Below are 22,936 nucleotides of genomic sequence, written 5' to 3' on the forward strand. Positions count from 1 at the left end.
AATTCTCCCGACTCATCCTACTATAGTCATTTGCTGATCTTTTCCGGTTTCCACAGTTTTTTAGTTAACTCCTGCAGGTTCTAGACCAATACTCTGAAAGAATTGCCCAACTGCGATCAAGAGTCTTTTACTTTGGCCGCTCATCAGTTGGTTACACCAGAACTCTTTTTCTAGGGTCCGAGCGTCTTTAAAGAGGTGGCCCAAATGAATAGCTCTCTTAGAGGACGTGCCTGGGCAAGACAAAGTAATAGATGTCTTATCGTTTCCACTTTGACTATTTTACTGTGGATGTACCGCACTGGTCCCATGGGAAAGGTCTCCCCATGGGAGAATGGATCACATCCTCTGATTCGTCACATACCTTTCCCCTTATGAGGATTGCTTCCCCATCTAAGGAAAGTGTTGGGGTCTTTGGTGTTTTTAGGGAAATGTTCTAATTGGGGTGAGAACATTAATTTTGTATATCTACAATTTGTGTCATCCACTGGTGGAAGTGTAGGAGGTTACTGCCTATTACCAATTCTGTTGGCAGGTTGGGGATTACTGTTACTTTCAGCCATATTTCTTCTCCAATGATGGTCTGGGGGGGGGGTTTTCTATACGTCCATGGAAACACCCACTCTTTCTTTTTTTTACTTTTCCCAACCCAGAGGAAGTAACTCTGATCTGATTGCTTACTTCCACTATCTAGATTCGCTCAGATCTTTTCTCCTAGAATCGTGTCAGGCACCCTATAGAGGTCACTCCCGTTGAACAGGCAGGTGTTTTTGTTCTTTTTCTGTGATCGCCCTTTTAAGGGGGTATGCTTGGACTTTGTTTTCTAGATTTAGGGTGGCAGTCCCTGCACTATGGATGTTGATGAAAAGTGGGTTAGGAATCTTCCCTTGCGTTTCCCTGATCTTATTGGGACTTCGATCACCCATAGTGTCTTCTTCCTCCAATGTTCATAACCATGGAGGTAAGATATTCAAGGGGCAATGTCTTGTGCAGTGCCCAAAGTCTAGACAGGAGAAGCACCTCTGTTCTATGGTAGGCAATGGGGTTTTAACAGATGGTACATTTCCATTGCCTACGAATATGCGTCCAAATCTGGTCTGCTAAGTTTAGATCTATTGATATCTCCGATCTCTAGACGTGGGAGTTCCCGGGTTTTCAAGGTGGGAGATAGAGTTGCCAACCTGTACATACTCCCTACTCAGGGATAATGAATTTCCCAGGAGGTTATGGAATTGGGAGGTTGCTATTTTCACATGAGGCTTAGCCCTTGACACAATCATACTCCAAGTTAAGGTTCTGAAGATTTTTTCTTGGGTCCTGGTCTCACGGGATAGGTCCCCTGGGGTGGTTCTTGAGACTTCATAACTCAAATACCTGACTAGTCCTCCCCTCCGAATTGTAATAGGATTGGCAAAAATTGGTTACAGGGGAAGAGCGGTAAGATTCTGAGCCCTTTCTTCTGTCTTCGGCTCAAATAGGTGACTAGATCAGGTGGGTCATGGACCTAAAGGTCTAAGGAGAGTATTATCTTTTCCCTTCCAGGGATCTGTCAGTCATAGGGGCACAGTAGTTCGTAACTATTTCCCTCAACATTCCCCCTAAACAGATGAATGGATTGGGAGGTTAAAGAAGTGAAGTTAAATCATGTTAGGGAGATGTATTAGTGTTATGCCTCATCCCCTCTCCTAATGAGCCCCCAGCACTTTTTGCTGGACTTCTGGACCTTTTTCTTTAAATCCTGAATCAGTGGAGCCTTTTTACAACCATTCATTAGTGTGGGCTATGTCTTTTGGAACTCTATTCTTTGTAGTGCACCTGTACTATGGAGTTTGTCTGCTCCATAGCTCTTAAAGGCATGTGTATTTTTACTACTGCAGCACACAGCTTGTTATGGGCAGTGTTGCTGGTGACCCTTAGGGTCCTCTTAAGATTCATTTTCTATATCCTCAAGTAACTACAGTTCTTAAGGAAGGATAGAGCGATACTTCGTATCTCTCCCAAAACTCTATAGTCTGAGAGATTGGCACACACCACCTTCAGTGGCGTGCCAAAGGGATACCTAGTATTCCGCTTCTCTCTACTCCTATGACTTTTTAGGCACATGGACAATCTCCTATTTATGGCTGGTGGCAGTGGGCGTGTTCTACCAACTGTTGTGTAATTTTTATACTGCAGGCTATGTCCAGTGCACAATGGGGCACCCAAGTACCAACTCCCTTCTTTTTTCACCATTACTAGCATGGTTGTCCTTTGTTAGCCCTTCTTCTACCATTCTGGGAGGGGGGAGGTCAGTGTGTGTGTTTTGCCTTTGGCAGGAACCCTTGGGTATCCTTGCCTAGGCTCCAGAGTTATCTAGGCAGGCAGGAAGTGGGGGAGGAGTCGTCCACCCCCCTGTCCTTTGTCTGCCAGAGTGCCTGAATAGGACCAGCTCCCACAGGGTCTGGCTGTCCTGATTGGACAGCCAAACACCCCATTCTGTAAAATGCTACAGAAAAATAAAGAATAATTCTTCCAAAAGAACATGAGTAATTTGATTGTAGAGGAGTGTGTGCTGGAATTGTATAAAGGGTGAGGCTTCTGGAGCGAAAAGTAAGTCGGCCACTGGAAGCTGAAGTAACCAAAGAAGAAGACGACTAGAGACGCCTGCAGACCCTTTTCAACACTGTGAAGCAACCACTGCTGTTATGACCACGTTTTCTATGCGTCAGTAGCTCCGAAGTGGACTCCTTCTTCACTTTGGCTAGTGGGAACAACCAGTCCCAAGACGAACTTTGAATGGAGCTATCTCCCAAGGTCTTAGGAGTTTCCAGAGCTGCGTAACCCCAACACCAGGAGACCTACTGCCCATTTAGAGTGCATTATTGTGAAAAGGCTGAATCCGTCCAAATCTTTTCAGAACCCATAAGGACACTCCAGAGATGTGATTCAGCTCATACAGACCCCCTTTTCCAGAGTCTAGGATCGCAGGAAGCGAAAAAGATTGACCAGACGATCCGTATCCTTTGTTGATGCTGCAGAAAAGGCGCCAAAACCGCAGAGTGAACCAAGAAGTTGCTGAAAGTCGTGCCCCAGGTCCTCCCTCGAGACTGCTGCTGAGAGATCCCGCCCATTGTTCTGCTTTCAGTAATCATAACAAGGAATACAGAGGTCGGATCCAGAGCTGCAACATAGCGGAGCATCCAGCACAAAAATGTTCTTCAGACCTAAGTTACTGTGGGCAAAAAGGTATTGCTTACATGATTACAAGCAGTCGCTCCAGAGTGTTGGAGTGCACCTAGAGGTGTTCAGGGTCAACCCCTCTTACCTCCGACTCAAGCTGCTTCTTGTGTTCCTTCATCGAATCCTTTTACATGTTTCCCTTGTTAGTTGTTAACTGGCTGCTCCTAGAACACTAGAGACCGGAAGAAATCCTCTGGAACTCTTCGTATTCTGCTGCTTTCAAGACTTTGAGCCCTATCCGAACTGCGTGTAGCAAGGGTTGCTTTTCTGGACTTAAAGGACTTGCTGTGCAAAGAAACCCTATCTAGAACCTTGAACCAAGCTAATGTTACCTTAACTAACCATTTTCCTCCATTAAAGTAACTTTAATATATGTGTTTGCAGAGTAAATGTATTACTGTATAAACTGTTAGAAACCGCAGGTGCGCGTAATAACCGATAATACGATAACATTGTCTTTTCCCTTTCTAACGTTGCTAGAAAGGTAGCCATGTACAAACACGAAAGTGAAAGTGTAATTTGAAGTGCATTCTCAAGTATTCCAAAGTTTTCTAGTGTAAAATTCTAAAGTACTTAGAGTGATTCTGGTGTATATGTGATAAATATATAATTTTATATGAATTATAAGTGTAAGAGTTTTTTTTAGGGAGTAAAAAAGCGAGTCATTGCCAGTGGGAGTATTTATGTAGCGAGTAAAAATATGTTTTAGCTGTAAAACCGAAATGTTTTGTTTGAAATATGTTTTTGCACCAAGTTATACATACATACACGTTAAAAAGGTACCCTTTTCCCTCTTCAGACCAGGCAGTAATAATAGGATAGCTTATTTTTGTGGCCTTATGTTTACTACTGGTCTAAACATATCGATGTGAATGAGAAGCCCAGAACAGGACGCCGGCGCGAGTGAAGAGCGAGAAGCCAGATAACGAAGAGCATTGCCCAAGCAAGAACCAAACCCTGCAACCTTCCCCTGCATACAGAGAAGTACCGGGGGAAACCCGGAGATGCGGGTGGCCGCTGGGGCATCATATGTATGAAGAAACACATCCCAGTTGTAAAGACGAGACATCAAACCTAAGACTGTATAATTGGAAGGGTGACAACCAGAAAAAGCAAGTAACTAATAACCTGGTCGAGGAAGACTGGTATTATATGAAGATAGAAACTTGTCCCAATCCCAAGGACGAGTTGTCACTGGGAAGATCAGTTAACAAGAGACATGAAAAACCTATAAAAGAGGGATCTAACCATCCCGGCTGGGGAACAAACGTACTGGAAACAAGTCCCCTGGGATGAAAGGAAGATACCCTATGCCTTCAGAGTTGAAGACTGGAGAAAGCCCAATAGAGTCACATAATGAGAGACATGAAATAAGATTATCAAGTGAACAAGATAAAAGAAGAGACAACCTCAGAAAGAATACATGACAGAATCCATGACAAGGAAGGCCTAAAAAGGGACCAAGACCAACCCAAATTAGGAAAGCCTGAATGAAAAGAATGTAAAGAGTGTACGAGCTTAGCAAGAATGCAAGAACATATTTGAAGGAAATACATTGTAAGTATAATACCACAGAAAGCACAAAACTGCAGAGTATTTCGGAAGAGCTACAAGGGTTGATCAAAGCGACTACACATGAAAATTATGTTAAGAAATATCTGTACCAAGGAGAAACCTGTATGAGAGGTGGGATAGAAAAAATAGCTAGACCGGCAAGAGGTGGCAACAGAAAAAAGCTATTGTGCCAATGTGAAGCCAAATGGATATGCCTAACAGACTGCTGCCATGTCGGTTTAAACTCTGATAACAAACTATCCCATTATATCTAAACTGTATCCAAAGAATTGTCATTTGACTAATAAGCATCTAGCTTTCTTATTTTTCAATAATTTCCACCACTGTATGTAATGATTTCACCCAAGATTCCTTCCATCAGAATCTATCAATACTTAGCCCTTATCTTCTTTATTAGCACACATATTCACATCAACTTTCAGCACTCTAACCAAGCTTTTTCAGGTTATTTACACTGTGCATTCAAAATAACTTATTTACAACTATAAAATTAATTATGTACCTGGATCTGTACAAGTCCTCATCCTCTCCTATATCTTACATTTTCCTTTTTTCTCAGTGTCACAAGGATCAATATAACCCTTTTATTTCTTTTAAAGAAAAAAGTTTTTAAAAAAAAGAAAAATAAATAATTCAGCCATTTTACAAACCACAGCCCCATTCCAAGATGGCGTCGTACGCGATGACGTCATCACATCACGCTATAAATGCGTGATGACATTACGGCGCTGTGATGTCATCGCGCTGCTATTAATAACGACCATCTTGACCACACAAAACATACGAGCATGGTAATCAGGCCATCCACGCATCTCCAAGCAGCAAAGACTTGGCTTTACAACACCTATTAAGGTAAGGCCACATAATGTAGAAGCCTAGCAACGTGAGCATTTATTCAAGCAACATCAAGGCTTCTTATTTTTTATTCATTTAATTTTTTTGACCCAATAGAACAAGAAATGAGGGTAGACACTGCAGTAAGAGTGACTAAAACTTCTTATTGGACTAGAGTCAACACAAAGAGTAAAGGTTACCCATACCTAATATGAATGAGCATTGCAAACTAAAATTGTGAGTACTAATTGCCCCTATCTTTTATCCTTGAGACACTCAATCAAGTTACATAATGACAAATGTGCCTCTTTCTTTCTCATATTTACTTTACTCAACTTAACTTTAACCAACACAAAAATTAGAACTAATACGGTGTATTTATTTTCACAGCAAACAACAAACAAACAAACAAACAAACAAACAAACAGCTTCCGCTTTTTCTAAAAATACCCTCCTGAGGAACCAGATTACTCCGTCTGGAGAAATACGTGTCGAGGGCACCAATACAATTCCTAAACAATTCTTGGCAACAATATATGTAAAGCAACAAATATCAAAGGGCATATATATTAATTTCTATTATTTGAACTTTGAAGCAACTTCCTGCTACAACTCAAACATGTGATGCAACATGCATCTGAATACTTAAAGGAAACGTAAATGGACGCAAAGTATATATTTTCAAATTGCAAATAATTGTGTAACTGTAATTCAATCCAAAAACAAAGTGCAGCAACAGTACACTGACAAGTGCAAAAACATTTATTTGAAGAGCAACTGAGCTTCAAATTTGATTCTGTTCTTTTCATCTTTATTAAACTTAAGGGTGCAGAGATTTACCAGGAGTTTTCTTTTTTTAACAAGTTCTCATTAACACTGGGCAGCCTCAGTGCCAACACCATAAAACCGCAGCCCTTTACACCATTAAAAGTCAAAACAGTAACAAGTATCTAATCTCTTCAACTCGCCGAAGGTTGCCTCTTAGGCTGCACCCTTGCACCACTTTCCAGTATAAGAGACTATCAGAAGAGAAGAAAAGACCAGGGCAAGAAAGACATTCTCATGGCCTATTTCATTATGTTATATATAGTGGTAGGGTCAGGTAGAGTAAGTTTAGACCAAGCACATTTTTACTTTGAACTTCCCAAGAACTGACCAGCACCTTTAGTTCCTTTAGATAGGCAGGGTATTCTCTCTAGAAAAAGGGAAAGATAAGCTTTATTTCTATAATTTCATTAAGGATAATTCAGAATATCCTCAATGTATCTGACTCCTTCTCACGCTCTACACTACACACAGGGAAGAGATCTCTGCTCACTTGAACCCTAAGAAGAGGGCCCAGTGTCCCCAAAACAGTGATGGGGAGACATGAGTGAGCGAGCTAAGAAAGTCTCACTCTCCTTCAAAATCAATGAAGAAAAAAAACAGTCCAGCAGTAGTGCCGGGAGGCTCAGTACGGAGAGGGAACGATTTACAAAAAGAAAATCTCCCTAACACTGCATATGATAAAGGCTTGGGAAATAATGGTGATATTTTGGCAATAAGACTTCTACAAACTAATTATTAAGATGTTCCCTGCATACATACCGTTCACCTGTAGGAAGACACCTGTCTCCAAAACGAGTTGGTTTTTGTTTCACATATAAATGTGAATGTTAAAACATTAATTAAAACAGTTTTCTTCCTGCATTAAAGAGGTTGCGTTCAAAATCAATAGGCTGCATGCGGCCTATGAGATGAGGTGTATTGTGAAAATATGTGTTATTTGGTGTCTTTAGCTTGCTGGCAAAATAAATGGTTTGGAAATAATATTAATATAATTAATTGATATTAAAACTTGCCTTTTAAGGGAGACTAACTGTTAAAATGACCAACCATAAAGTACAGATCTCTTATGTCCCCCCTTTCCTCAGTAAATGGGCTGGGACGAGAGTAATCATATAGCAGGCTTCAAAGTATTAACCGGGGGCATATGTGAATACGCCTGCGCACAGAACCTCTAATGTTACCTTGTCACAGACTGCCATGTCTTTACTCCGTGCAAGTAGGGTAAAGCCACTCAGTAGTGGGACTTTAATCCAACAAATAACTAAGGCAGTTTACATGATAACTTACAAAGGGTGACTCATCAATCGTAGAGTAGCTAATGAGACATTAATGCTTCTCCCAATGTAAGCGGTACAGTCCATGCTGCTTCATGCAACTTGCTACTTTTTCTGTAATAAAGGAGCTATGGCTGCTCCTTACATAGCCATTTAGACATCCAAGATGCACACTATGCAACTGAAAAGGATGCAAGGATTAGTGTAGCTTTCTGTACTTGAAGAACAACAAAACCAGCTCCCTGTGAAATTAACTAGGGGGTAACTCTGGTTTACAATTAAAGTGAGTTTAATATCTGTTTTAACAGAGCAGGCCAAGAATGCTTGCTATGTAGTTGCAGAAATATTAAGGCTACATACACACACTCCTTGCATTCACCATGTTTCCTCCTCCCTATCCCCTGAATGAAGTAGAGTCTATCTTTCCTCACCTTCATAGTACTGCAGGGCGTCTTCAACCACCAGCCGAATACAGCTTCCAGGAACCACGTCATGGAACTGATTTAGGAGAAGTAACCTGAAATTATAGAAAAGGGAAAGTGGGAGGATGGAAAATAAAGAGAGCGATATAGAATGGCAAGTTTAAGAGGGTGCTACAGAAACACACAGCAGTTGCTTTAGACATGCAAACAGTGAAACAGACTGATGCACAGCCTTCCCCACTCTCCTGAATTAGAGTAGGTTCAGGCACAGGCCAACTTTAGTACTTGTTAAGATGGATTTTCAGACCCAGCCCTGTGGACAGATTCTGAGTGGCCACCCTATTCTGATGAATAGGTATAGACACTAACTTCTAGCCAAACTATCTGGGTAGTGTCTCTGAGCGGCAAGGCTTATACTTCCCAAGTGTAAGAGCGGAAGGGTTCACTTAAGCACACACAGTTATGCAGAAAGTATAAAAATACATTTATTTAAGCCTTAGAAAACTCTTAGCAATGAAAAACCGCAGGTAGGTAAACTAAAACATTAACTACTATTACATAGACATCCACTTTGGTGCGCTCTGATAAAAACAACAACACTTTTATAATACAGTTAGCTCAGTTTCGGAATACCGTAGGATAGTGTTAATATGGATTTCCAAAAACAACCCTGGGGGTGGATTTTAGGAGGCCAACCTATAACGGTCAACAGTCAAGACACTGCAGTCTAGTGTGAGGGGTCAGAAATGAGAGGAGGACACACAAAGTTGTAATATTTTCAACATTAGCCATTTTATTAACAGAAAGGGGTTTAGATAAAGGCTAAACATTCCCTATCCTAACGTGAATGTCCTTTCCTATGAAACTAAAACTAAAGCAGGATGACCTTGTGTCCAAACTCAATCGGACCCTCACACTAACATACACAATTAAAAGGTGCAAGGTAACTGTTTCAAAGTTCAACTCAGCAGAAAAGTGCAACAACTCAAACATGTAGCTTCAACCAAAACAATCCTTGTATCCAAGGGGTGGCTCCCTTCCCCTGGATTAGTTCAGGTAAATTGTTCACAATACTCCATGTCAAGATCAGTTTCTTAAAAATATAATACATTTCTCTGTTACCTAATACTCTTCTCAGGTTGGCAAGACAAATGTCCCGTCCATAACACTGGTTGGAATATGGCAAAGGAATGTCTATACTACTTTTCAGGATAGCAAAACAAAATGTCTTTTCCACAATGCTGATTCAAGTATGGCAACATGCAAGTATTTTCAAAGCCTCAGGTTGACAAAATGTTTAATTGAAACAAGAACTTAATATGACCACATCTTCCTTTAACACACCAATTCAAAGTGAGTTTCCTGGTACACACTCCTGCCAGGAAAGTCCTCAACTGAAAACCCTTAATATCCTGGTTTACTCTACTGCCACCAGGAATATCCCTCTTTTGACTCGCATAGATCCCCTGGTGTACTCTCCTGCCAGGTATCTCTTTCTCTTTAAGTTTCACACAATTGTACGCCTTCAGCGACACAACTTTGTTAACTTCATTTATTACTTGTGCCAATTTCCCCCCATACAGACAACCCATATTTGAGGGTTTGTTCAAGTTCTGTCTGTCAACCCTTCTTTCAATCTCTCTTGGCAATGCTTGTTCCAAGTTACCCCTAAGTGACATTTCAGGTCAGGAGAATTGCACAACATTGGCCCTAATTACAAGTTTGCTGGTTTGGAATTAACGGTGCCGGTAAACCGTACCAGCACAGTTTTCCAGACTGGCAAACTACGTGTTCTGTGGGCGGGTGCTGTCCCGCCTGCTAGGTCTGACCTGGCGGGCAGAACGGCACCCGCACGCAGAGATGCACGGAAACACCGGCATCACCACGACATGGTGCCAGTGTTTCTATGGTCCCCATTCCCGTGGAGTACTATGGGACTCCACAGGAATGGGGATTAACAGAACTGCCGGCGCGTATTTACCGGACCACCGGGGCTGTAATGCCCCGGTAATTCCGGCAAGTCCGGAGCTGGTAATTCACTACAGGTTTACTGGCACGGCTACCGCCGGACTCAAAATGAGGCCCACTGTATTTTGGCTCTTGCCAATGTTTGTTCCAGATTTCTCCGTACTGACATCTCATGTTAGGAGAACTGCACCATGTTCGCCTTTTCCTTTCAGTTCCATTTGGTTGGTATTCAAAATTACTTTAAAAATGTTAAGCATGTTCGCAACGTCCCGGGTCCCCCTTCACGGCAAGGTTGACTCACCAGTTCACCATGTGGCTGCTGAGATGTGCTTGCGAGAACCCAGCATCCCCTTCTGTAGGTTCCCTGACCAGCCAGGTGGGGTGCGTTTCCCTACCTAGCCTGGTCCACCCCATCCTCACACTCAGCATGTGCCCCTCCCCTCTGCCGCCCTACATCCGCAGGCACTCTCCAACCTGGTCTCCCTTTAGCATTTGACTAGCCCCAGGGGCCCTCCTCTTCCCCTCCTACTAGCCCCCTGCACTTGTTTGTCTCCCACGCTCTTCCCTTCCACCTTACCATTATCCCTGATCCACCGACCAGTACTCCTCCCCCCCCACCACCCCTCCCTGCACTTATTGTTACTACACTTGCACGTTCCGAATGATACAAGGCCTAGAAGGACCGTTATTTTACTTTTCTCCCCTGTCCCCCCACTTTTTTTGTCTTGTGGCGCCTTGAAACACCATTTTCTGTATATGCGCCTTATAAACATCCAATAAATATATTAAAAAAAATATATCCCTGTGTCGGCTCTCCTGTCCTTCGCAACCAAGACCTGCGCAGATTTGCAGGGCTGCATCTCCTCTCGCAGCCCTGCTGCGCACCGTCAGCTTTCTCTCTTCCGGAGTTCCTCTCCTCCGGTTCCAAATGCAGCCAACCTGCTTCTGGTGAGCATCTCTCGGTCTCCCCGCGATCCTTTCTGGGTTTTACTCTTCCACCAGTCATGCTTCCTGCTGCGTGCACTCTGCAGCCTTCCTTCTCTATCCTTCTTCGTTCTCCCTTCCACGTGTGATCTGAGGATTTAAATGTCCCGCGAAGTTGACTAGGTTGGTACCAACTAGACTGCACATTACTCTTAGCGTCACATTTCCTCCACATGAACTCCTGCTCCGCTTCCTTGTGTCAGTACTTGAGGCTTTCTGGGACTTGAGTTCCAGTAGGTGTCAACTGATTTTAAGTCACTTTGTTGAACAGTTGTATTTAAAATACAATCACGAAAAAACATCAGATGTTTCATCAAAGACTCTATTAGGGTTTCCTCCTCACACAAAGGGGGAGAATACTGCGTCTCCCGTTGGAGCCATCACTTCCCACTGGTATTCATCTCCTCCCCCATGATCCTCCATCCTGACACCACCCCCATGTCAGGATTAGGTAGCAGCTGCCTTTCCCTGGCCATGCTGGAGGAGATTACCACTGGGGAATCAGTGATGCCTCTGCAGGATTCATTAAACTAGCCAAACCCAATCAAGGTAAAGTAGCACAGCGGCATGGCTTAGACTCAGGAGGGTTGTGAGAGTGGTCTAGGGCTACAATGAGTTGATAAAGGACAACACCAATAATTCCAGGTAGACAGGTAAGTACACACATTTACAATGATGTATTAGGCCTTTAGTTTACACGCTAAGCAAGTGAAACCTCTAGTCAAATATTGTCACACATTATAAAACATAAATACACATTTACTGTTACAAGTGAGAAAGCTTTTAATTCTATAACCAGTGAAACATAGGTAAGTACTCAGATGATGCATGTAATAGAGTAAAGACACTTAAAATAACCACATAATAGCTGCCCTAACACTTAATGATTCCAACCCCAAGATGGTTTGGGGCCATGTGCCCAAATGTACCCAGTTCCAAAGTTATACTTAACAGGTAGTTTTATTAACATATTTGGACAATGCTGGTGGTTATGATCAAAAAGCCAAAAAGGTAAGTAAAGTTCAGGTAAGTAAACTAACTCAATCACAGTCACTAGGATAGGATAGGACAGGCGCTGGGCCATTGCTCAACGTATGTTTCTCGTCCCATTTCACCTGGCAGGTGTCCAGAACACCAATGTGGACTCTCTCAGCAGGGAGCTGCAGTCCTACCATGAACGGGAGCTTCAGCAAGCAGAAGTGTCTAGTTTCTTCAACGAGTGGCCTCTCCCTTAGATCAACCTCTTTGCGACAGCTACCAACACCAAGTGTCAAAAGTTTGCCAGCAGTTATCCTCAGCCAAGGAGTCTGGGGGACTCCTTCTCATTGCCTTGGGAGGGCCTCCTCCTGTATGCCTTCCCACGGATTCCGCTGTGGCTACGTGTAAACATTACACTCAGACGTAGCCACTGCAAGATGATCCTAATTGAAGTGACGTGGCCCAGGCAGATCTGATACTCGGACCTCCGTCGGTCGTAGTTTCAGCCATCAAACTACCTCCACTTTCAGACCTTCTATCCAGAGATGGAGGATCAATCCTGCACCACGACACAGCGTCTCTGAACCTCATGGCCTGGCTTCGAGAGCCCTATAATTTGGTCACTACTCGCTGCCTTTGGAATGCAAGAAGATTCTGGCCAAAGCCATGGCTCCTTCTACGCTTGCTTGCTACAGGCAAACGTGGAATCGTTTTGCAGTGTGGTGCCGGCCACAGAAGATTTCTCTGCTAGACCCGATGGCCCCGCAGCTTCCACCATACCTGCTGTCACTGGCCTTGCGTATGCCTCTATCAAGGTCCACCTGGCTGCCATACCCGGGCTCCAGGCAAGCTCTCCTTGTGGTCGCACAGGCCCGTTAAGGAGTTCCTCAAGGGTCTCTTCAGAACATTTCCTCCGGTGAAGGCTCCTTGTCTTGCGTGGGAGCTGAATGTGGTGCTGTCAAAACGTATGGGGTCTCCGTTTGAACCTATGCATCAGGCATCCATGAAGTTTCTGTCATGGAAGACTGCCTTCTTGGTGGCAATCGCCTCGGCCAGGTGGGTGGGGGAGATGCATGCTCTATCCTATAAGCCTCCATATTAGTTCTTCCACTCAGCTAAGGTGGTTCTGTAAGCTCATCCTTCCTTCATGCCAAAGGTTCCATTGGACTTTCATCTAAAGAGCCTTTGCTTCTACTAGTTTTCTTTGCAAATTCTTCTTCGCCTGCTGAAAGGTCATTGCATTCACTGGACGTTGTGCATGCCCTGAAGTTCTATGTCGCATGTGCAAAGAACTTCGGAGGACTTCTCAACTTTTCATCGATTTTGGACCTGTGGGACATGGCCAACAGACCGCTTCCAGGCTGGACAAGAACGCATTCCACGAGAGCCATATCGGCAACTACAGCATTTCTCCCTGGCGTCCCTCTGCCCGACATCTGCAGGGCTGCTAAGTGGAGGTCTACCAACACCTTCACAAGATTCTACTACACTGACAGGGATTGCAGGGAGGAGTCCCAGGTCGGCCAAGCAGTGCTGCGCACCGTGAGAAACCTGAAGGTATTCTCACTCCTACTCCCCTTGGATCCTCTGCACAGGTGGCCAGGGAACAGCCATCGCTCCTGGATCTTGACCTTGGGGGTGGAGAATTGAGGGACGATCACCTGAGTGGAAGGTCCTTGAGGATTGGGAAACCCTTGGGCGAGGCATGAGACCCCCATTTTTCGATTGATGACAAACCTAACCCTTCCCCCCCAAGCTTAATGGGCTATTATAAGCCAGCACCCCTCATTTTTCCACACATGACTCTTGACAGTACTGGGATGAGGAAGAGGCAACTAGAAATGATGCACACTAACATGCACCACTTTGGTACTGAGACGAGGGAGAGGGCCTCAGAGGACTAACATTGTAAAGACCAGCCATGCCTTGCTAATAAGCCATAACTATAGTCAGACAATTAAGGAAAAGAACTCACACCTGCAACCCCTTTACACCACTCAGGTGTATACAAGAGCCGTGTATTGGAATGTGAGAGGTGAGACGCTGATGGAAGCTTTGGTGAGCCGTGCTGCAGCTATAGAAGCCGCCCGGGGACCAAAGCAGCTGACAGTCCGGGCAAGTGTGAAGCAGGAGCCCCGTAGCACAGAGGCGAGGCGAAGGAAGGAGACCAAATGAGGGGTCGTCCTTCATTCTATCTGCAAGACTGTTCATTCTCCCGTGGTGCTGCAAGAGCGCGAGAGTGTCTGAGGGGCACAGAAAAAACTCAGAGAAGGAAGCCGCAGAGTTTGTGGGCAGTGCAACATGGGAAAAGACTTCACACTGAACCAGTGAGTTTATCTGATAGAGAAACACAGTATTACTGTAACTGCAAGAGCAGAGACGTATACAATGTAGCAGAGTGGTTGCATGTCTTGTTAAAGAAACAGGCATGTTTTTGAAAGTCTCAGAACAAGACAAAGCCCTTCTTTTGAACAAGTTAACATGTCATTGACGTTTTTGTGCACCTTAAACAGAATTTATCAAATCCAATGAATATTGAATACCGAAATAAAGGGCAACTTAAAGAAAGCCAATGCATATTAAATACCAAACTTTTACATTGAAGCATACCAGTAAGCTTTGAATACTGAATGCATGGGGTACAACAAATGAATTCAAAGCTTAAATCGGAATATATGTTGTTGTCATTGTTTTATTTCGGCAACACGGCCATAAAAAACATTTGCATTTTAAAAAGTCACTTTAGCCTTTATAAAAATATCTAAATTTGGCATAATTAAAAATAAATTCTTTTTTTTAGTCCGAACCCCGACAACAAATATAAAAATTACCCTAAAAATCCTGTAAGAATAACAGCAGCAATAACAGCAGCATAGTTGTGAATATAATTAAACAATGTAAGACTACATAAAAATTGGAACTGCATATTAACAAAACCGAATAATTGCTGTACAACAAACAAACTTGAACTTTGAAATTGAATACATTAAAAGCTGAAGGAAAGCTAAACAGCAAACAGTGACAAGTGAATACAGTGTGACGAGGCTACCATTTCAAAAGGGGTGTAACACATGGTGGCAGATCCACAAGGAAGCTAAGGAGAAACCAGAGGAGCCCAAGAACACCCCATCAACCCAGAAACCAATCAAGGAAATCAAGTAAAGGAGCAAGTACCAAGGAACCTGTACAACATTGACGTCTTAGGGAAGGGAACCCATAGCCTTGGCAAGTTTATATGGATTGTCTTGGTATTGGAGTCTGAAGAACTCCTTTTGTTTGGATTGTGGTTCTTGAAACTTGTGGAAGGGAACCCCACGAGTGATTCTGAACTAAATTGCCTTTTGAACTGGAGAAAGGTAAACTTCAAGACTCTTTTCTTATGCAACTTTCTTGTGCTTGGGGAAGGGGAGCTGTGAGCTGGAAGAAGCTCAGAACATTAAGATGAACACTGTTTATTTTGACTTTGACATCTCTACACATTTGTTTGTTCTAGTTGTGAGGGCAATAATAGGTTTTGGACACAGATGGACTATTAAGTTTAACTCTTTGATTCAGACTTTCCGTAGCTTTGTTTAGGTAGGGAAATCCCACCTTAACATAAGGCAAGTTAGGCCATCATCCATCCTGACATTTAAGTTAAGAAATATCTTTTGTTTGAACTTTAAGTCTGTTGTCTGTTTCTTGCTTCATGATGCCTTCACAGCACCGTTTGTTTGAGGTAAATCTGTTCCAGGGGTAAGTGTATTGCTTTTGTGAGCCTTGCCACCTCCCAGGGTTGTGTATATGTACTTCTGTGCAATCGTATTCACGAGCATGTGAATTTATGCAAGACCCCATGCTAGAGGAGGAACAAGTTACTTACCTGTAACTCTTGTTCTCCAGCATGGGTCTTGCATGGATTCACATTCAAACCCTCCCTCCTTCCCCTCTCTGGGTCTTCTTGGTTCATACTGCCACTTTACATGCGCAACCAAATCTGAAAATGGCCACCAGGGGTGGCGCTTAGGAGGAAGAGTGTCATTGGCTGGGGCACTGTATGACCCAAAGTGACACCGAGAGAGCAGTTTTTAGCTTAAAGCTAAACTGCTTTAATTTTACTGCAGATTCCCAGCCTGACGAAGGGGAATATTCATGAGCATATGAATCCATGCAAGACCCCATACTGGTGAAGTAGGTTTACTCACCCCCTGTACTACAATTCACTCAGGGACCACCATAGGAATTCCTGAAATTGCTCGGTCTTCTGAATTCGTGCCTTGGTTCTGTTGGCGGAAGCTCAGTCATCATGGGTGCAGCGGTCACTTCAGGCATCGGGTTCTTGGGTCCAACTATTAAGCAGTTCCAGATTCTGGACAGATGGACAACCAGAACACACCGACCTCAGGGCCACCACTCTTGCAACAACCTCAGATGACTTCCAGGACACGATGCAGGCGGCGAACAGTGATGGCCACTTAAAGACAATGGTAGAAGGTGACCCTCATGCCAGAAACAAAGTAACTTGTCCTGCAAGGCCCTTCTTCGCAATGGAGAGCTGCAACTTTTGGGAAATGCTTCTTGTTCCATAAGCAGAGGATCTATGAAGTCCCAATGCTCAACTCGTGATGCTGACCATTGCAGCAGACCATATGCATCTGGCTAGCTGACGGCATAGTTCTGGGACTGTTCCAAGTCCTTCCAGCACCTGGATCTTTGAGCAGAGGTTGGGACTGTTTGCAGTCACCAGTCTAGGGGTCAAAGCCCCAGTGAAGGTCGTCAGGAGATCTGTAGAGGGGCAGGGCTTCGCCAGGCAAGTCAAGAAAGGACTGCTGATGATCATCCAACAACCAGTTGGGTGTTTGGTGGGATACTCTCCTTTGTACGTGTCTGAAGAACAGCTACAGGCGTTCCCCTTTTATCCAGGATCTGGACTGCAGTTGCCCCAAGCCCACCAACAGCAAGGATCTGCACCATTCAAACTGGCTGGGGTTGTCCAATCATGGACAGCCTCCGGCTGCTGCATCTGCCAAGCAATAGACACCTGGCATGGATGTGGACTGATGCCAGACAGACCAAGCTCCCAACATCCGGCCACACACTTAGACAACAACTTTGCTCGCGAAAGGTGTCGCTTTCCAGGGGAAAGGGATTATTATATATGGAAAATTTGCCCACTCACGGCAGGAAGGTCAAAAGAAAAGAGGGCCAAAGGACATGTGAAAATCTTGTGGTGCCACCATTTTAAGGTATATGGCACTATAATTGGCATTAAGCGGTAAAATGCAAAAGTGTATAACACTATAAAAAAAGAGAACACTACACAATTATACACTACTTCCAGCTCCTACCACACTTCACATACAGTGATTTGTGCAGGAAAAATAAACAGAGAACGTTACTATGGAGAACAGAGTTCTCCTGCATTGATAGCCATAGAGGCTGATCAGTGCCCCTAAACAGATGTGCCCAGCAAGGTAAGTGGAACAAAAAGGCTTCACTTACCTCCAGAAGTCAGGAAAGGTTCAACACAATAGCAAAAAGTAGAATGTCCCACTGATGTGTATAGGGGAATCCAGCAAAAAGAAGAATCTTTCCGCACACACAAGTGGGAAAGAAAAGTTGGTATTTTTATTTTGTTGTTGTTGAAAACTAACATCTCAAATCCTACGTCAAACCATGTTACTCTAACTTTGTCATTGAGGAATGTAACATCTGTTTTAAATAAAGGGAAGACACTTGGAATTTACTTAGAATACTACCTTGGTCTGGAGGCACATAATAACATTGTTAAATATTCCCAATACCAAAAAATTGGAGATTTGCAAAAATGGTCACAGCGAGGTTTGTGACCATAAAAACGAACATACTGCCAAGGCTGCTCTTTTTGTTTCAATTCCTACCAGTCGCAATAGGCCCCCTTTCATGGCGAAATAAAGCATATGCTTTTATCCTTCTTGTGGGCAGGAAAAAGCCACGAGTCACGTATAACAATATATTGCCAAAAGATAAGGGAGGCATGGGCTATCCAGATATCTATGAATATTTCAGAGCCTCACAATCTCCCCAGTAAACCTAGGAGAATGGTTATGGGTTCCATTAAGGGGCCCGCCACGCAGAATACAATCACACCCAGTTCTCTCGGTACTCTGGTCCCTGCGGCAGAGAACCAAGGACATGAATGGCATCACAACATGGCTGTCACCTTTTAGCTGCATCTGGGCCCCCCCCATCAGAGACTTGATGGTGGACCCTAACTGTTTTCAATCATATTACAAGTCTGGATTAGCAAGAGCAGGACAAATGTGGGACAAAGGTGTACTCCTAACAAAAAAGGAGCTAGAGCAGGCCTTGCATGTACAAACACTACTGACATATTTGCAACTAAAAGGCGTACCGCTAGATCAACAATGGGGCATGCGATTGCAACGTCCATTGACACCTTTTGAACAAACACTTCATTCCTACCACAGATACAAGGGGCTGAACTCCAAATTCTACACCTCCCTTTTAGAGAGAGGCCACCTAACCACACCTAGCACACAGACATATTGGATGACAGATCTAGGGCTGCAAGAAGATGCAGGTGTGTGTGAATCAATTTAGAGCGGTGTGGTCTTCCACAATAGCTGTTCAATATAAGATGCACAACTGCAGATTACTATTTATATGGCACCTTACCCCCCACAGCCTCTCCAGAATGTATCCTTGAGTAAGCCCCTATTGTTGGAGGAATTGTAGCACAGTTTGTGATTACTGGCACATGTGGCGGGGTTGCCCTTTCGTGATGCACTATTGGAAGGCAGTCCTATGGTGGGTAAAAGCTGTAGATGTGATACAAAGAGAGAAAAAAAACCTGTTGATTTTATTTGGGTTGGAAACTATATGCACTGTTAACGCACATACCAAGGAATCTGTTCTGGGCCGCACAAGTTTGTCTGATGATTTTCTGGAAGAGAAGTTTCCTCCCAACAAAAATTGAATGGTTAAAAAAAGCACACGTGATGTACGAGATGGCTTTGTTAGAGTCCCATGCACATGTTGATATGGAGTGGCTCCGCTTTTTAGAATTCTATAGGACCGAAGGGCCAGGGGGAGGTGTGACAAACCTAAGGGTGTCCCCATCTTCCTCTCAGGTGGCCAGGGAAAGGCCATCACTCTTGGATCCCGACCCTGGGGATGAAATGCGAGGAAGGATCACCTGGGTGGAGGGAACATGGCCAGAGGATGTCATTAGGTGAAACATAGTATCCCCCTTTCCCTTTTCACAATGAGCACTCTATCCCTAAAGCCTTTGTGGGATATTCTTTCCTCCTTCCAAACAGTCTCCTAGAAACAACACCTTCATACTGGGACGAGGAAGAGACCACCTAGGACACATCCTCATTTTACACACATATCAGAGATAACACAGAGGTATGAATGCTCCTTTTATTAAATAAGACAGTTCCAAACACTGCTCTGGTACTGAAACGAGGAAGAGGGCTATGAGGCATACCAGTGAACAACCAGGCATGTCTGCCTAATGGAGGTCTCCATAGTCAAGCAAGAGAACTCAAGGACCCACACCTGGGGTCACTTAACACACCTGATGAATTTGAATATAAAAATCCCTGCCATTTTCAGAGAAGACGAACGGGCTGGAGGACAGGAGGCTGGAGACCCAGGTGACTGGAGCAGTGTTGTGCAGGAGAAAGGGATGCTGGAGCCGTGCAATGGTCCGAAGATCCCGTTACCTGCCAGAGCGGGTCTGCTTAGCAAATGCTGTGGAACTCCCATTGACCCCAACCTGCACCGCAGGAAGCCAGGAGAGCGAGCAGTGCGCTCGGTGGAGGCCGCAAGGGAGATGCAGAGTCTGGGGGAGCTGGGAAGCCGTAGAAGCCTGGAGAAGCGCGTTGCAAAGAACAACAGGAAGAAGGATGCTGCCGTATGCGACCAGTGAGTGTAAAACAGACACACACTCATACAGGGGGGCTCCAGTAATGCATAACAAAGTCGTTTACTAATGCTGAACAAATTGAAAGGGATTAAAGGCACTTTTGAATGCCAGAGCAAGTACTTTTAAGATACTGAGTGAACTGAAACTGATTGAAAGCACTTTTGAATGCCGCACACGGTGACAAGCAAATTAAATACTCGCAAATTAGTGAAAGCAAAGTATTACATGAGACAGAAATAAAAAAATGCATTTTATGAAAAAAATATTGACAAAGGCAAGAGAATACCAAGAAGAGTATGAAAATGAGAAACTGAATATTGGCCCAAATCCAAGAGGGGCCCAGGAATTGCAGGCTAAGAGGAAAACTGTGTTGGCAAGAGCAAGAGGAGTACAGAAAAGTATAACGAGGTACATGATGGTTAAGCAAGTCACAGGACAGTGTTTGAAGAGTGCGACATTGGGAAATCAACTAAACAGCACTGTCAGATGGAAACAGTGGGAAATTGTTGATGCAAACAGTAAAAAGGGGGTATCGGTTGTGTGACCTGAAATAGTCGGATCGTGTGGACCAACAACTGCGCCTAGGCCGAGTGCCCTACGTGGAGGAGGTCAATGAAAGTATGTTTAAAGAAGTTTATGTTTTGTAACAGCCTTATGTGGGAAATTGAAGTTAAGAAACAGAACTGTCTAAGTGAACTGGTAAACGGAATTGATCTTAAAGGAGCTGGGAATTGTCCCAAAGAAATGTTGTGAAAGCTGGATGATTTGAACTCTTGGGGAAGGGAACCCCAGTATTTTGTGAACTATTTGAACTTGGGGAAGGGGAAGCTGATCCTACGCCAAGAGCTGGACGGAGCTCTGAACTTTATTTTGAAGACTATTCTTTTGATGCTGACATCCCTACACTTTGTATACAGTTAGTTATGAGGGCAAGTATAGGTTTTGGACACAGACAGATACTTTATTTGGACATCCTGACACAGGCTATCCTTAGTTTTCTTTAGATAGGGAAATCCCCCCTTAGCATAGGGAATGTTAGGCCTTACTACATCTTACATTTTGCCTTATGCCTCGCTCTCCAGACCACCGCACTGAGGGATTCAAACCGTCAATAGTGATGCTTTCTACCAACGCATCCGCGCCATACCCTTCAGCACGCCGGCATTTGCCGTGCGGGTGAGCAATTAGGCAAACAGGATTACTTCCAAATAATAACATTTCTTTTGTAATATCTCTTCAATTATAAAAATGGACTGAACCACCCGCCCTAAGTATATCTCGTCAGCACAGTAATGCACTGCACCGCTTTCAGGCGCACCTTTGCCACTTCACCTTGGATACAACTCTAAGATTCATTGGGTGTGGACCAGCGTTCAGCACCCCCATCCCCCAACCTTGCTTTGCCATAACCTTGGCTCTCAACTACTACCTCTATGCAAATACTGCAGGGATCGAGTTATCTGATGTGCCACCCTGCACACCCATTACCCTTTCAGCTTTGAAAACATATGCCCCTCCCAGACTTGCGCAGCAGCATTCTGGAACCACATCCCAGTGGGCCTTTTTACTTAGGCATTCTCACCTCTAGACACACACACCACCACCCCTAAAACGACCACCTCAGGACCTGTATGTCATAAGCACCACATAACACCTGGTGAGTTCAAAAATTATAAAATACTTTCAATTCACGTAATATCTTAGGTTTCAGTCCTGATTAGGAAACAGCATAATCTAACGCTGGCTTTCAAAATTTCCCCCTAGCCCCCCTACTTTTTTCCTTCTCTCCACAGAAGCACTAATCAGTGCATTATACCAAGAACATCTTTAGGCATCATCCTCACTACTCATATGATATGATACGACACTCATGAGCGAAACCAAACAGTGATACTAATCACAACGTATCTTCTTTTCTTCCTCTTTTCCTTGGTTCAATATGATTTGCTGCAACTTTGTGGGCTTTTCCTAAAAACGTGCAATGAATTACTATCTTGATAAACTCAAATCTATATTTTTGTTTACAAATGTTTAAAATGCTATAATACCACTGTTTTTAACAGAATGATGTACCCATGTCAATGTTGATCTACTTATCTGAATTAATGCTTATGTATATGCCACTAAATTCACATGTCACAATTGGCACAACACTAGAGCAAGAGTGCTCTTTATTCACCAATTGTGACCAAGCAATTCTCATTAACAACAGAATTTTTGACAAACTGTATACGCAGCGTCAATATAGCGGGATTCCAACAAGAACTCTCTGATCCCTCACTTGGGGCACATGAGCACTGCCCCATCTAATTACTGCAACTGGCTGCTTAACGTAACATTTCGATTTGGACCAGTTCAGCGCGGTACCCAGATGTTCCTGGTGCTCTCACCTTTTCTCTATCAATTCTTATATGGTTGCAGGTGTTGCGTCAGACAGAGGAACCATGTGCAGTGGAAGCAGGTTCACAGCAAGATAACTAATAACAGTATTAATAAAATAAGGACTAGGGGGCATGGCAGCTCTGCTCAATTGCACCCAATATCATAGACCGAAATTATGTTTACCTCCAGAGTTGCGTGAGTTTGATGGAAGGATACTGGAACGTGGCTTGCTGAGACAGAGCAAAGCAGCTGATTATTTCAATGTCATGGAGGATCTGCTCGCATTCCCGATTCCCTTTCTTAATCTGCAGGATCCAGTGCAAACAAAAACAAATATTGCAGTTTTTAAATCATTTCATAGAAAACATTTAAGATCTCAGTATGATCATTATATATGGGAGGACCAAAGTTGGCCTACAATTTCTTAATGTAATTCACCAATGAGTTGAAATTGATCCCAATTTGTGAATCTCTGATTTCTCAAAAGGGGTCAACCAGTATTTTCAATAATTTCTCTGTGGACAGCTGTAGATTTTATCCAGATGTCTGTGTACAAAAAG

At 43.7% G+C, this 22,936-nt stretch overlaps 1 protein-coding gene across 2 annotated transcripts in view; it reads right to left on the reverse strand.

Annotated features, from left to right (window-relative positions):
• Positions 1-22,936, reverse strand: part of MAN2C1 (mannosidase alpha class 2C member 1) — a 932,858-nt gene that overhangs the window by 387,400 nt on the left and 522,522 nt on the right. For both annotated transcript variants that reach the window (XM_069624549.1, XM_069624550.1), the window contains exons 14-15: positions 22,560-22,681; positions 8,159-8,244 (exon numbers count right to left, since the gene is read on the reverse strand). In XM_069624549.1, the coding sequence (XP_069480650.1) occupies positions 8,159-8,244; positions 22,560-22,681 (208 nt within the window). The remainder of the gene's footprint in view (positions 1-8,158; positions 8,245-22,559; positions 22,682-22,936) is intronic.

This window comes from Ambystoma mexicanum, chromosome 11 (assembly GCF_040938575.1).
Source record: "Ambystoma mexicanum isolate Mex_15411 chromosome 11, UKY_AmexF1_1, whole genome shotgun sequence".
In the NCBI taxonomy this organism is placed as follows: Eukaryota; Metazoa; Chordata; class Amphibia; order Caudata; family Ambystomatidae; genus Ambystoma; species Ambystoma mexicanum.